Source organism: Acomys minous (genome assembly GCF_964271855.1).
Source record: "Acomys minous genome assembly, chromosome: 9".
Classification (NCBI taxonomy): Eukaryota; Metazoa; Chordata; class Mammalia; order Rodentia; family Muridae; genus Acomys; species Acomys minous.
In genome coordinates, this window is record NC_140490.1 from 97,685,355 (window position 1) to 97,699,136 (window position 13,782).

Sequence of the window (13,782 nt, forward strand, 5' to 3'; positions counted from 1 at the left end):
GGGAGGGGTAACACTTAGGAGGTAATACTTTACCACTATTGTAATATTGCAAACATTTTTCTTCTTAAATACTTAACCAACAGATAGGTAAGAGCATAGTATCAATTCACTTTTAAACTCTTATTTGTTGTGGGAGAAGGGGGTGGAGGGGCAGGTGCATTCCCCTGTGTATGGAGGACTGTACCCCTATCATCGTTACCTGTTCTTCCAAACGTAGACTCAGGTATGTTTTTGAGGCCGGGCTGGAAGCCACCGAGCTCCAGCGGTCCTCCCTTCTGGCCTTCTCTTAGTGCTTGTTAGGTGAGGGTTGAGATCCAAACTCCAGGTCTCATCCTCTTCACCACTGTACTCTCTCCAGCTCCTCCTTTCACCTTTGTGGTGGTGGTTGTTGTTGTTGTTGTTGTTGTTGGTGGTGGTGGTGGTGGTGGTGGTGGTGGTGTTTTTGAGACAGAGTATCATTATGTAATTCTGGCTGTTTGGGAACTTGCTCTGTAGACTTGCCTGGCCTTAAGCTCATAGAATTCTAGCTGCCTCTGCCTCCCCAGTGCTGGTACTAAAGTCATGGGATGCCATATGCAGGTATCATTTCACTTTTTAATATGCAAAACATGAATTATAATTTAAGTCATAGAAAATTAATCAGTTCAATCTAGTGAATAACAGTGACCTGGAGCTATCACATCATGTGGAACACTGTCCTGGGAACTTAATTTTATCAGTTGGAGTTGAAAAGGGACATTTTGTGGCATAGGGATAGTGCTACGTATGTGAGTATATATACTTTTAGAATTTTAAGTGACCTTAGCGTTCAGATAGCTTGTACAGATTAGGGAACTGACATTGTAGATAACCAGAGTGATTTGACTAGTTAGTATGCAGACTTTGCAAAGAATGGTGCTGTTTGCCTGTGATCCCAGCACTTGGAATGCTGAGCCAAGAAGAGTGTGAGTCCAGTTTCAGCCTGGACCATTTAGGGAGATGTTGTTTCAAAAAACCAAGGTAGGGAGATCCTAGCTTGGATCTATGGTATGCTCTAGTGTTGCCTTCACTGTATTATTACTCTTCTGTTTCCCTCTTTATTTGGTTCTAGGGAGATATATATGTGTTGTGTTGGTTTGGCTTAACTTTGGTTTTCTATAGACAGGGTTTCTCTGTGGCTTTGGCTGTCCTGGACTCACTTTGTAGAGCAGACTGGCCTCAAACTCACAGAGATCCACCTGCCTTTGCCTCCCCAAGTGGTGGGATTTCAGGCGTGTGACACTGTGCCCAGCTTCATATGATTCCTTGTTCGCCTTTAAATTACAGTACCCTGGAGGCAGAGACAGAGGGAGGTAGGTGGATTTAGGTTACAGGGAGACTGTCTCAGAAAAACAAAAAACCCACTTCTATCGCTGTTTTTCTATCCTTACAAATATAATTTATAGAGGGTCAACAAACTTTTAAAGTTCTGTATTTAAATGTCTAAAATATCATAACTTTCTTAGGCAGTAAGACATAAACCATCCTAGTCTAGGATAGAAATTGTAATCCTTTAATTTTTTTACCCATGAAAAATTCTTAAACTGAAGAATAGTAACTTTGTTTTCCCTCCAGGCTAGATAAACATGCCATCTGGGTATGTTTATTCAGAATGCTAAACTTCTAAGCACAAGACTTAATGACATTTTTAGTAAGTGTGTTTAGGTAGTCTTTGGTGGAAATGAAATTGTGATATGTTCATAATTTTTAAATTTATTTTTGAAAAGTGTGCCCCAGATCTTGAATTGGAATGTGGTTCCAATGTTGTCCCCTCTCTCTGCTCCCTGTCGTCAGTGTTCAAGTGTGAGTATGAGGAGCGGTCTCTTGCTTTGGGCACAGTGAGTTGTCTGTCCCTTTGAGGCGCTTGAAATAACAGTTGGCACTTTTTATTTTGACATGCGTCTCTCTGAAGTGATTTTTGTGTTGTTGTTTTTGATATATGGTCTCACTATGTAGCTTTGGCTGGCCTGGAACCCAGAGATCCATTTGCCTCCCATGTGCTGGGATTAAAGGTGTGTGCCCACAGGCCCAGCCTGACATAGTTCTTTGTCAAATAGTAGTATTGTAAGTGTTTTCTCCAAAAGTAGTGACTCCTAGTCTTGAAGTTGTAAAATGTTATGTGGCCTAGCATTGTGCTGAGAGAGAAGAGAGGCCATCATCACTCCTTATCCTTGAGGAGTACTTGAGGAAATAAGATAATGTTTAAGCAACACTTGGTAATACTGTCAACCACTCCCAGGTCACTTACATAGACATCAAAGTGAGAACCACTGTGAGAAGACCTCCCAGCTTCAATGAAATAAAAACAAACACTAAATAAGCTAGAAGACACCCAATCAGGCTCCAGTGTACAGTTCACCCACAGCCACACAGTCACCAGACAACAAGATGGGAAGCGGGGAGAGAGCTAAGAGGAGTATTCAGAATACACACACACACACACACACACACACACACACACACACACACACACACACACGGATGGAATGGCCAAAGAGCAAGTTTAGTAAAACTTAGAAAAACCCCTAAGTGAGGCGTGAAATCTAGAAGGAAGTTTAGAATATAGGAGTGGCGGTGAAGAGTGAGTAACTCCCAAAGGCATCCTGAAGGGGAGAAGTGGCAAAATATGATAGTCACGTGCAATGTGTGTTCTAGCGGGCTGGAGTCCACTCCCATCGTGTCGAGAAGCACAGCAGCAGGTAGGCAGGCACGGCAGGAGCAGTAGCTGAGAGCTCACATCCTGATCCACAAACACAAGCAGGGATGCTAGCTGAGGATAGACTGGGCTTTTGAAACCTCAAGCTCACCCCCAGTGACAGGCTGCCTCCAAGAAGGCCACATCCCATAATCCCTCAACAGTTCCACCAACTAGGCTGCAAGCATTCAAATACATGAGCCTAAGGGGGCTTTTCTCACTCAAACCAGGAGGTTCCTCAGGAGCCTCGGGTAGGAGGATTGTTTGAGCGCAGGAGTTTAGCACCTGGGCACAGTGAGACTTTGTCTCAAAAGACAAAACCAAAATCCAGAATATACTGGTAAGTAAATAAGTGAAAGGGGTCATTTAGCTCTAAGAGGATATAAGTGGAGCCAGGTGGCAGAGTGAGGAACATGGAAGGCATAGTAGATTTGACCAAACATAGATATGAAGTGATTGCAGCATATCCATGTAGACACGCCTCTAGACGCAAATAAAGATACTGCACTTGTGACTAGAAATAGCAAAACGAAACAGGAAGATTAGCAAGTCAAATAAATTTACAAAATGAAATGAGATTTTGAATATGATTGAGTAGTACAAAAACTAAGAGCTGGATGGCGTTCTAAAGAGGATGGAAGATGCGCGTGGGGAGGAGCAATAGTGTAAGTGTTGTGGGAGCCGAAGGAGAAGGTTATCCAAGAAGAGTGCTGCCTGGTGTGGCTGACTGTTTGCCTGTAACTGTAGTGCAGCTGTTGGCTGCAGAGACAGGAGGCTTGCTGCCTATGGCCCTAAAAAAAGTCAAAACCTGTGACCTCCAGGTTCAGTGAGAAACACTGTCTGAAGAGAGTAAGGCAGAATCGAGGGCAGGGTACCTGATGTCCTCCTGTGGCCATACAGATGCCACAGACACATGCGCACTCGTGCACATAGGCATGCACACCATTTTTTAAAAGGGGACAAATGGTCCCGGAACCATTTGGTTATTCAAACAATGTTAATTGGATTTGGTAGTAAAGAAGGAATCCCAGTTGACTCTTGTTTTTGAGGTTTTGGCAGGGGACTACAACTACTTGTGTTACATTCCCCTCCCCCCTTTATTTTGAAACAGGATCTCATGTGGCTCAGGGTGGCCTTGAATTTTGTATGTATTCCAGGCTACCTTGGCCCTCCTGTCTTAGCTTTCTGGGTGTACTACACCATTCTCTACATGCTCTGTAACTCCTTGTTTTGTAAGGCACTCATTTATCTCACGTTGTGATTATATTGGAATGCTAATGCAAACATTCCTACTCTAATCCACCCTAACCTCTTTTTAACTTGATTTCAGCTGCAAAGACTTGTTCCAAATTATAACACTCTGGGGTGCTTTCCAATATCAACAGGCGATTCTCAGTTCTTTGGACACCAACTGGTCTTACTTGGACAGTTCAGTTCTGAAACTACCTGGCATGATAGTTAAATCTCTCAAGTTAAGGTGTTTGATTCCCCAAGAATGCCTCTCCTCCAATGCTAGTGTAAGCCACCCAACTGGCCATGTAGTAGGAGTTCCTACAACTTTGTTTTTATATTTAAAGATTGGCTAGGATTCAGGAGAGCACGGTACTGATGTGTGCCAGCTTATTTTAAAAGACACCACTCAGGAACAACCAGATGGGACACAGATAACTGTATAGGGTGTAGAGAGTCCGTGCTGTCTCTAATTTTGGCTGAGCTCAATTTACAATCCCCACTCTTCTCCCTGTAGGTTAGAATAGAGGACCTTAAAGTATCACCATGTATTTACTTGGTCTCTCTGGCGTCCTCCTGAGGGTTGCCTTGGGCCCCTACTTTAAGTTACTTCATAATCAGAAATAGGAGAGATTGAGTAGGCCTTCCTACTGGTTACAAAGGGCACCCCTGGCACCTAAGGAATTCCTAGCGTTTGGGGAACTCTGTGCCAGTAATGGGGGAAAGGCCACGTAATATTTCTTAGGATATTATGTTTATGTCCGCAGGTTCTAGGTGGACCTGAATTTTGGTGAAATAGTAGTGTTGTCACTAAGTAGTTTTGTCACTAAGACAGTTCAAAACTATGTACTTGGTGTAGTTCACTAGAATACATATCAAGGTGACCAGAATCTGTACCAAGAAACATGAATTATAGTGGGTAGTAGGAGCAAACAGGTAGAGAAAGTGCATGCTAAGAAGAAAAGTAACAAGATTAAGAGAGTGTTTTGTTTTTTAAATGATCAGGCAAGGTTTTGTTTTGTGTTTTAGTTTTTCGAGACAGGGTTTCTCTGTGTAGCCTTGGCTGCCCTGGACTCACTCTGTAGACCAGGCTGGCCTCGAACTCACAGCTATCCACCTGCCTCTGCCTCCCAAGTGCTGGGATTAAAGGCGTGCGCTACCACCACCCAGCTGATCAGGCAAGGTTTACTTGACAACATTTGAACAAGACTTGGAGGAAAGAAGATACCATGTTGATTTACATGGAAGATCTTGTTCCAGACAGAATAGCAAGCACAAAAGTATACAGACGGTTTGTTACGTTGAAAGAACACAACGGAGTACTGATAACTATGACAGAAAGGCATTGATACAGGAACTTTGGCTCTTATTGAGTGAAATAGGACTACAATTTCGGGGGAGGGGCGGGAAACATTGTTCCTTACCCTCAGCATGCTGTTACAAAGCATCCCGAATGGACTGGCTCATGCACAGTAGAAATGTGTTCTTCATTGGTGAAGAGCTAGCAAGCCTGCACATGAGCAGATAGTGTGCCAAGTGAGGGCCCACTTCCTGTTGGATGAATGGTATTTTCAAACTGTGTTCTCACATAGTGGGAAAAGAGAAGGTCCCTTTTAGTTATGTGCTAACTAGTGCTTAGAATAGTTGTTTGCTTTTGTAATGGCTGAAGACAGCACTGGACATGGACCCTATCTTGAAGTCTGTAGTATTCCTTTCCTGATAATTTGCTTCAGACAGTCCTTTTTACTTACCAGTCCTGCTGGAGAACCTATAAATTACAGAATTAAGAACCCTAGTTCCTTTTTTAAAAACAAAAACCCCATTCCCTAGAATAGTTCTTTTCCTGATTCTATAGATCGTTGTATTAGCTATAGTAAGTATAGGACACAATTATACATGTTCTGTGCACCTATAAACATGTATGTTTGTATGTGTACTAGACATGCTCAATTAATGTTTACTGATAAGGCCTGGCTCATTGTGCTCACTGGTCTTTTAGAAGACCTAAGTTCACTTTGGAGGATCTGCATCATCTGGTGGCTCACAGATACTTGATATGTAGTTCCAGGGGATCCAATGCTCCTGCCCTCAGCAAGCATTGCTCTCATGTGTACCTACCCATATAGACACATATACACATAATTAAAATAATAAGAATCTTGAAAAATATCAACATGATAAATATTTTTATATTTTACTGCAGTTGAAATGACCAGTAAACAGAGAAATGCAACTAGATTTTAAGATTGTATATTTACATGATTGTACAGCAATTAGATGTCTTAAAATATCTGAAAGGAGTAGTACTTTGTTAATGTAGCCGTGAAAGCACATGGATCAGATGTACTGCATAGGATATGATTATTTGAATGTTGGTTGTCTCCCCACCCAGTTATATACAGTGAACTTCTAAGCCAGGCTTGGTGTTGCACTCCCTGAGTCCCAGCATTCAGAAAGCTGATGCAGGATGATTGCTTTTAGTTTGACACCAGGCTGGCCCACATAGTGAGGCCCTGTGTTAAGCATATATTCTAATTCACTAGGCAGTTGCATTACAAAATATAGTTGTGCCACAGCAAGAGCGCCTCCGTGATTAAGCTTCACGTCCTCATTAAAGAGGCCACAAAAAGCTGTGTTTGTCCATTTTTCCTTGTTAGAATCCAGTGCAAAGGCATCATCTGTGTGGGAGGAGGGCCTCCTCAGACGTTACCAGCACTGTGATCTTGGACTAAACACACTCCAGAATAAGGAGAAATACATTTCTATTGTCGAAAAGCATTTCTGTTGGTCATAAATTACCCAAGATTTCAAGTATTTTGTTAAAACCATTTGAGCAAGACTAAGTCACCTTGACAACACCTGGAAGAATTGTATGGAGTATCTCCACGAAGACCTCAGAGAGGTAGCAAGTCAGTGAGCCCGGTGTCGTGAAGTGTAGTTCCTAGAGGTGAGCATGGTGCCTGTGGTTGTGGTTCCCTTGGGGAAACCGCTGGTGCCAGAAGAGACAGCTGGGAGGCTAAGAAGTGGAACAGCTTTGACAGCCTCACCAGCTCGGGGAGCAATAATGGGAGTTCAGACTGTGCCACCAATCAGGGGTTCAGGGGAATCCTCCAGGGCTTTGGATTGCACCCTCTAGAGTCACTCTTGGACAAAGGTAAACTGAAATAATACTGACCTATCACCGAAGCAGAGCTTCCAAATCAGTCCTTAGAAGTGGATTAACTTAGACATGAGACTAATGCTCCTAGAGGCCAACCAGAGACAAATACGACTTGGCCCTAAGGGAAGTAACATTACCATGGCTTGGAAATTCTCCTCAAATTTTTATATGTGAAACACAGGTCTACATAAATACAAAATAGAGATAAATTTTGTGGTTATAATTTAATACACAACCAAATACTAGTGGAGGTAGGAGCATAGGTACTCTGTCATTCAGTGCTGGTGGGAATGCAGTGTACCACCACCAACACACTGGCCTGTTGATACAGTCCTACAGTAAACGCTTTACCCTAATTATGACTTATCCGTCATGTTCCAAAGTATTTACTCAAGTCAGTTTAGAACACAAACTATCAGAGCTTTATGGCAGTACTTTGAGACAATCAAGGTATCCTTTAGTAGGTACTTGCATAAACTGTGGGACACTCATACAGTTTATTATTAACAGTAAAAAGAAGTGAGTTGCCAAGAAGACCCTTACTTAAGTGCATCTGGCTAGCTGAAAGATGTGATTCCAAGTGTGATGTGGATAAGCCAGAGCTATGGAGAAAGTGAGGGCTCAGTCAGTGCTTGCTAGACTGTGAGGATGGATGGGAATGAATGGGGAGAGCACTGTGGGGTGGTGCTGTAAGGGGAGGACATGTGACGGACATCGGCCGCAGGACCAGAGACGTGTACGGCAGGAGGATGAAGCACTAGTACAGCTGCATGCGTTAGGTACGGTGCTGCATTTATGTTGGTTTATCAGTGTTGACAAATAGCCCTTAACAGTGTAAGATGTTAGTAATGTAAGTTAAGTGGATAAGGCAGCAGATGGGAATTATTCACTTTCTAGTTCAGTTGTCTGATACATTTAAATTGCTATAAGAAATAGTTACCAGAAATACAAAAATAGCACAGATGAGATGGCTCAGTGGGTAACAACCTGAGTTTAGTCCCTGGGAGAACCAACTTGTAGTTGTCCTCGACTGCCACATGTGTGCTGTGGCACTCCCATAAGAGAGATAACAGAGCATAACAGAAAATAACAAAGCATTTAAAAGCCAAGAGAAATAACAAACAACACACCTCAGAGGAGATCCAAGCAATCTCAGGTACAGATTTTGAAAAGATTGGTAAAAATTTGTAATTCTCAGAAACTTCAAAGGATCAATTAGACAAACAAATGTTTACCATTGATGGAAAAATGGTTACTACTACATATTGTATAGATAGTAAAATAAAGAGAATATTATAAAAGTAATTGTGCTGATTATATATTTAAATGAAAGCGATACATCCCTTGAAGAAAATCTTAGTGAGGCAGGTGTGAGAGTAATTAGGGAATCTGAAGAGTCTTGTGGCTATTAAGGATAGAGAAATGGGACCTTTAATTAAAGTCTTCCACAAAGAAAATAACTCCTTGTCTTCACTGGTAAGTTCTTCTAAATATTTAAGTAGGAAATAATATTAATCTACATTTTTCCAGGTAATAGAAAAGTAGAAAGAGTATCCTCGTGTGTTTTATGAGGTTCAGATCTGCTGCAATCATAAGAAAAGAGAAATTAACATTATTTAAACAGGTATAAATTTGGAAGTATTAACAAGCAATGCAGTTATATATTAAGATAATGTGCCTTGAGCATGTAAGGGTCATTCTAAGACTACAAGTGAGTTAGGATGGAGAACTGACCGGTATAGTTCAAGTAGTCTATCAACAAAGATGGCAAACTACAGTTCATCTTGCTGCTGAAGAAACCAGAAAGCCAGTACCTTTCATAATAGACGCTATTGCCAAATTAGTAGCAGGAGAGGATTTTTAGTTTGATCATTGGTAACTACAAAATCCTCTAGCTAACACACTTACTGATTAAATATTTATTTCATTCTAGTTTAGGGACAAGCCAAGTTATTCCATTTTCAACATTTTGTTCATTATTTTGTTGGAGGTTCTAGCTAATTTAATGAAGCAAGGAAAAGAAATAGCATGTGGTAGTGGCGTGCGCCTTCATTCCCAGCACTCAGGAGGCAGAAGAAGGTGAATCTCTGTGAGTTCAATGCCAGCCTGATCTATAGAATGAATCCAGGACAGCCAAGGCTACACAGAGAGACCTTGTCTCAAAAAAAATCAAAAGAAAAAGGAAAAAGAAATGGGTATAATGATTAGATAGAAAAGTGCAATTGTCACTTGTAAATTACATGATTATGTACAAAATACAGATCTAGCAGTAAGTTTATTTATTTAATTAATTTATTTTTTGAGACAGTCTTGCTATGTATCCCTGACTGCCCTTGTTTCTTAAAGAAGAATCAGAAAGTACTAACTATAAAAGATACCATTGACAATTTGAAAATGAAAGCAATTTTTCCTAAAAAATAAAGAACTTTTTCTTGAAAGGTGTTTTTCTTAAGAGAAAGAAAATTCCATGATAGGTCTGGGAAGCTGAGTCAGTGGTTAAGAGTACTGGGTGCTTTTCCAGAGGGGGTCTGGGTTCAATTCACAGCACCCACATAACAGTTCACAACTGTCTGTATCCCCAGTCCTAGGAAATCCAGTACCCTCTGTCAGCACGAAGCATGCATGCAGTGCACAGATGGACGTGCAGGCAAAGCACTTATACACATAAAAATAAATAAAAAATTTAAAAGACAAGAGCATCCTATAAGAGGTTGATTCATGAATCTGTCCTGTGTTCGTCTACAAAAGGGTTCGTAACTTGAATATTTAAAATACCTCAAATTCATAAGAATCAAATTATTTTTTTATTGAACAAATGTATACCAAGCACACATATGTGTACACATAACCATCCCTAAAAAATACTGATGGCTGACAGGATAAGGAAAGATATTAAACATCTTTAGATATCTATCAGTAAAATCAGAAGTGTTTACAATAAGATTTTAGCATACTGCACCAGGATGGCTACAACATAAGTGACTTGACTATAATGAGTACTGGCAAGGATCTAGGACAGCTAGGACTCTCAGTGTCAAGCCTGGTGGGGGTGTGATTGGCAGAATCACTTTAGAAAAGTAGCAGTATTGATATACTAAGGCTAAAATATAAATACTCCATCTCCTCAGTGTTTATTGATAATGAGTATATATATCAAAGTGTGTTCAAGAAAGTTTAATACTTCTAAATTGGAAATAATTGAAATCTTCATCAATAGGAAAATGTTTTTAAAAAGGGTACACATTTGTATACTTGGTGGCATTATGACAATGGGAAATTACTACTATAATATTCAATAACATTGCTTCTACACATAGATAAAATGCTTAGAAAAAAGTCTTACACAAAGGATATATGCTATATAGTTTTCTTTTATACAAATGAGATGGACACAAACGAATGGATGTCCGTGTTCCTCAGGCCACAAGTGAGCAAGAATACAGTCGTTAAGGTAGAAGGGTGATAACTTTGCCAGGGTATGTGTGTGCCAGGAGGACATGAGGAGGCCTGTGGGGATGCCGATTGATGGTGAAGGCTAGGGAATGCCCACCACAGTATCACTTCTGGAACACTCAAAATCTTCAGTTCCGTCACAGCTGGGAGTACCTAGGTGACCCTTAGTAGTAGACTTGGGGAATAATAAGTGTGGTAGTCAGAGGTGGAGAACAGTATTTGGCTGTGAATGAACCATATCTTGAGTAAATAATGTAATAATCTTATATAAGCATGTTAAAGTAAAAGAGTATGTTACTTGCAAAAGGATATAGTCTAATTTTCAAAGCATGAAACTCAAAAGTTGGCAGAATCATAGCTTTGGAAAGAAATTAGTTGGTTACTTTTTCAGGTGAGGGGGTCATGGTGACAAGGAAAGGTGTGGACACTGTCCTGGCAGGGTCATGCCAGTATTTGCTTTGTGTATTTCCATAGAGCTGTGCATTTACATTCCGTCCTTTCTTATATAAGCTTGTTAGGCTTCAATAAACAGAAATGTATATGAGATCTGCAGCTGCTAAATTAGTTCCAACATGATGGATATCCTTCTATTTCTAAAACCTGTTTATAAAAACTGAAAAAAAAAATGCCTTAGTTTATATAGTCCCTTTACATTATACTCAGACTTTTCCATTAATTTAACAAAATCTTACAGTGTTCACTTTTGGAACCATTCTTTAAAGTTAAATTTATTTTTCTCTTAATATTTAGAAAGATAAGCTTGTGCTTTATCTTCGCATTCCCATCCTCTCCATTTTTGCTTTGGTAGTCATTGATTGGTAGCAAACAGGCTTTTAATTCGATGTGTTCCGGGGTCTTCAGCTGTGCCTCATCAGACCATGGAGCTCCTGCTTTCCTTTGCAGATGGCAGACATGTGCAGCAGGATCTGCCTCCTTCCTTTAGCTTGCTTGGCAGTGGTTTGCTTATTGGTCTCAGTTTTCTGGTAGGCATTCATAATGATCCTGTGTGCCACTTCGGGGATGTGAGGTAGGTCTGTGTTTCTTACCTTTGCAGTTTCAGTACAAACTATATACTAATCTCTATCCCTGGTATTCACTGAAAATATTAATCTCTAAATTTTAAAAATGGTCTTTTTAAGTATCCACTATAGTTTTGTTTGAACAGGAAATTATTACATCAACATACTTGTTTATACTAATCTTTGTTCTTTTTTTAAGAGAAAATCTCTTCATGAAAACAAATTGAAGAGACTACAAGAGAAAGTGGAAGTCTTGGAAGCAAAGAAAGAAGAATTAGAAACAGAAAACCAGGTGTTAAATAGGTAATATGTTAGCATGTATATATGCCCCTATTCTGTTTACTGTTTACTGTGCTTTTATTCATCCATTGTATCTGTCTGTATGTGTCTCTGACTGCAGCAGTTTCTGTGCACCACATGACTACAGAGGACACCCCCACACACATACACCTCCCCCGCCAAGAAATACAAGATTTCTTTATTACCTTTTACTCTTCATTCTAACTTAGTGTTCCTTCAAGCCAAAGTCTCTATCACGTCTAAGGTGTTTATGGTATTGAGGGATTCTAACACAAAAGGACGCCCCCTGGCTTTGTGGTTATGGCAGTAGCATAGTTCTGAACATTACGGCTGCACACATTAAAACTACTGCTGGCTACTAATACCACCATTAGTGTCTTTGGGCCCAGAAGATTTAAGCTGATAAAATCTTTTAGAACTGTTAATTAATGTTCTAAGGTACTGAATGAAGAACTGGACTTTTCAGATGGAAATTGCCTACTGTGCAGCAGTGTTTTCTGTCTTGTTCTGGTGTTCTTGGACACTGTCTGACCCTGACACAGGATGATGCTCAGTCCCACAAGTCCGCTTGCACTTCAGACAGCAGTCAGAAAGCCCAGCTTATGACCTGTACCTGACTTGCAGGCTGTAAATTGGGGTTCCAGTGACCCTGTGCTTCAGATCTATTAGTCTGTTCAAGTTGCTCACAAAGCTGAGGAAAATGCCTTAGACTTACCATTTGTTTAAAAGAATACTATGAAGGACACAGCCGTGTGGATAGGTATAAAGGAAAAAGTATGGGCGAGGGGAGACGGTGTTCATGCCCTGTACACCACCTTCTAGGCCAACTTAGAGTTCCCTAAACACTGTCTGGTTGTCGCCTCACCCCCTGACCCCCGCCCCGTGGCCCTATGTGTGTGTGTATGTGTGTGTGAGAGAGAGAGAGAGACAGAGACAGAGACAGAGACAGAGAGACAGACTGGGGGGGGGGGGGGCGGGGAGAGCTAGAGATCAATGTAAGATGTCTTCCTCAGTCACACTCCGCCTTAGGTTTTGAGACAGACCCCACTGAACCTGGTGCTTGCTGATTGTGATTCTACTGGACTGTTTGACATGAGTACTGTGGGTCCTGACTCAGGTCCTCATGTTTGCAGAGCCAACCCTTGCCCACTCTGTCTTTTAGATTTTATGGCAGCCTTATCCCTTAGGTTGATTACAGTATTTGTCACTGATGAACAACACAGCCTTCACTTCAGTTATCTCCCCTTTTCAGAGGTGGAGGTGTGGTGGACTGGAAGGTATAACCTGTGGCCATGTCTCACTCTTCCTGATGACCTGCTCCTTCTGAAACTCTGTAGAATCCCTGGCCAGGGTTACCTCATTCCTTGTCCAAGTGATGTTCTTCACCCTGAGTGTCCAGGAGTTTTAGGGGTGCTGTGCTAGGTAGCCAGAGGTCAAACACTGCATTTTATTGTATCAGTAACCACTTTATTTACAATTAGGTGAATTCAAATATAAAGAATTATGATTTTATATTTGACTATATTTCATATAAAAATGAGTTTCATAGGCTTAATCCAACTTTAAGCTTTTTTTTATAGTTTAGAGTCTCCTTTTCAAAATTCATAGGCGAGAGTAGAAATAAAAATAAAAGTACCAAAATTTTTCCCAAGATATTTTTAATCTTTGATGAATTGACAAGTAAAAGTATAATGAGTTGATAGCATGCAGTGCTCATTAACAATTGTTAATATATAGGGGCCATGCGTGTGGCACATGCCTTTTGTCCCAGTACTCTGGAGGTAGGGACAAGTAGATCTTTGTGATTTCCATGCCAGCCTGGTCTACATGGGGAGTTGCAGGCCAGTCAGGGCTACACAGTCAGACTCCATCTCTCTCTCTCCCTCTCCCTCCCTCCCTCCCCCCCC

The 13,782-nt window shown here is 40.9% G+C and overlaps 1 protein-coding gene across 1 annotated transcript in view; it reads left to right on the top strand.

Moving 5' to 3' along the window:
• CEP83 (centrosomal protein 83) overlaps positions 1-13,782 on the top strand; it is a 92,774-nt gene that overhangs the window by 76,628 nt on the left and 2,364 nt on the right. The window contains exon 14 of the mRNA XM_084794405.1: positions 11,775-11,878. Within this exon, the coding sequence (XP_084650531.1) occupies positions 11,775-11,878 (104 nt within the window). The remainder of the gene's footprint in view (positions 1-11,774; positions 11,879-13,782) is intronic.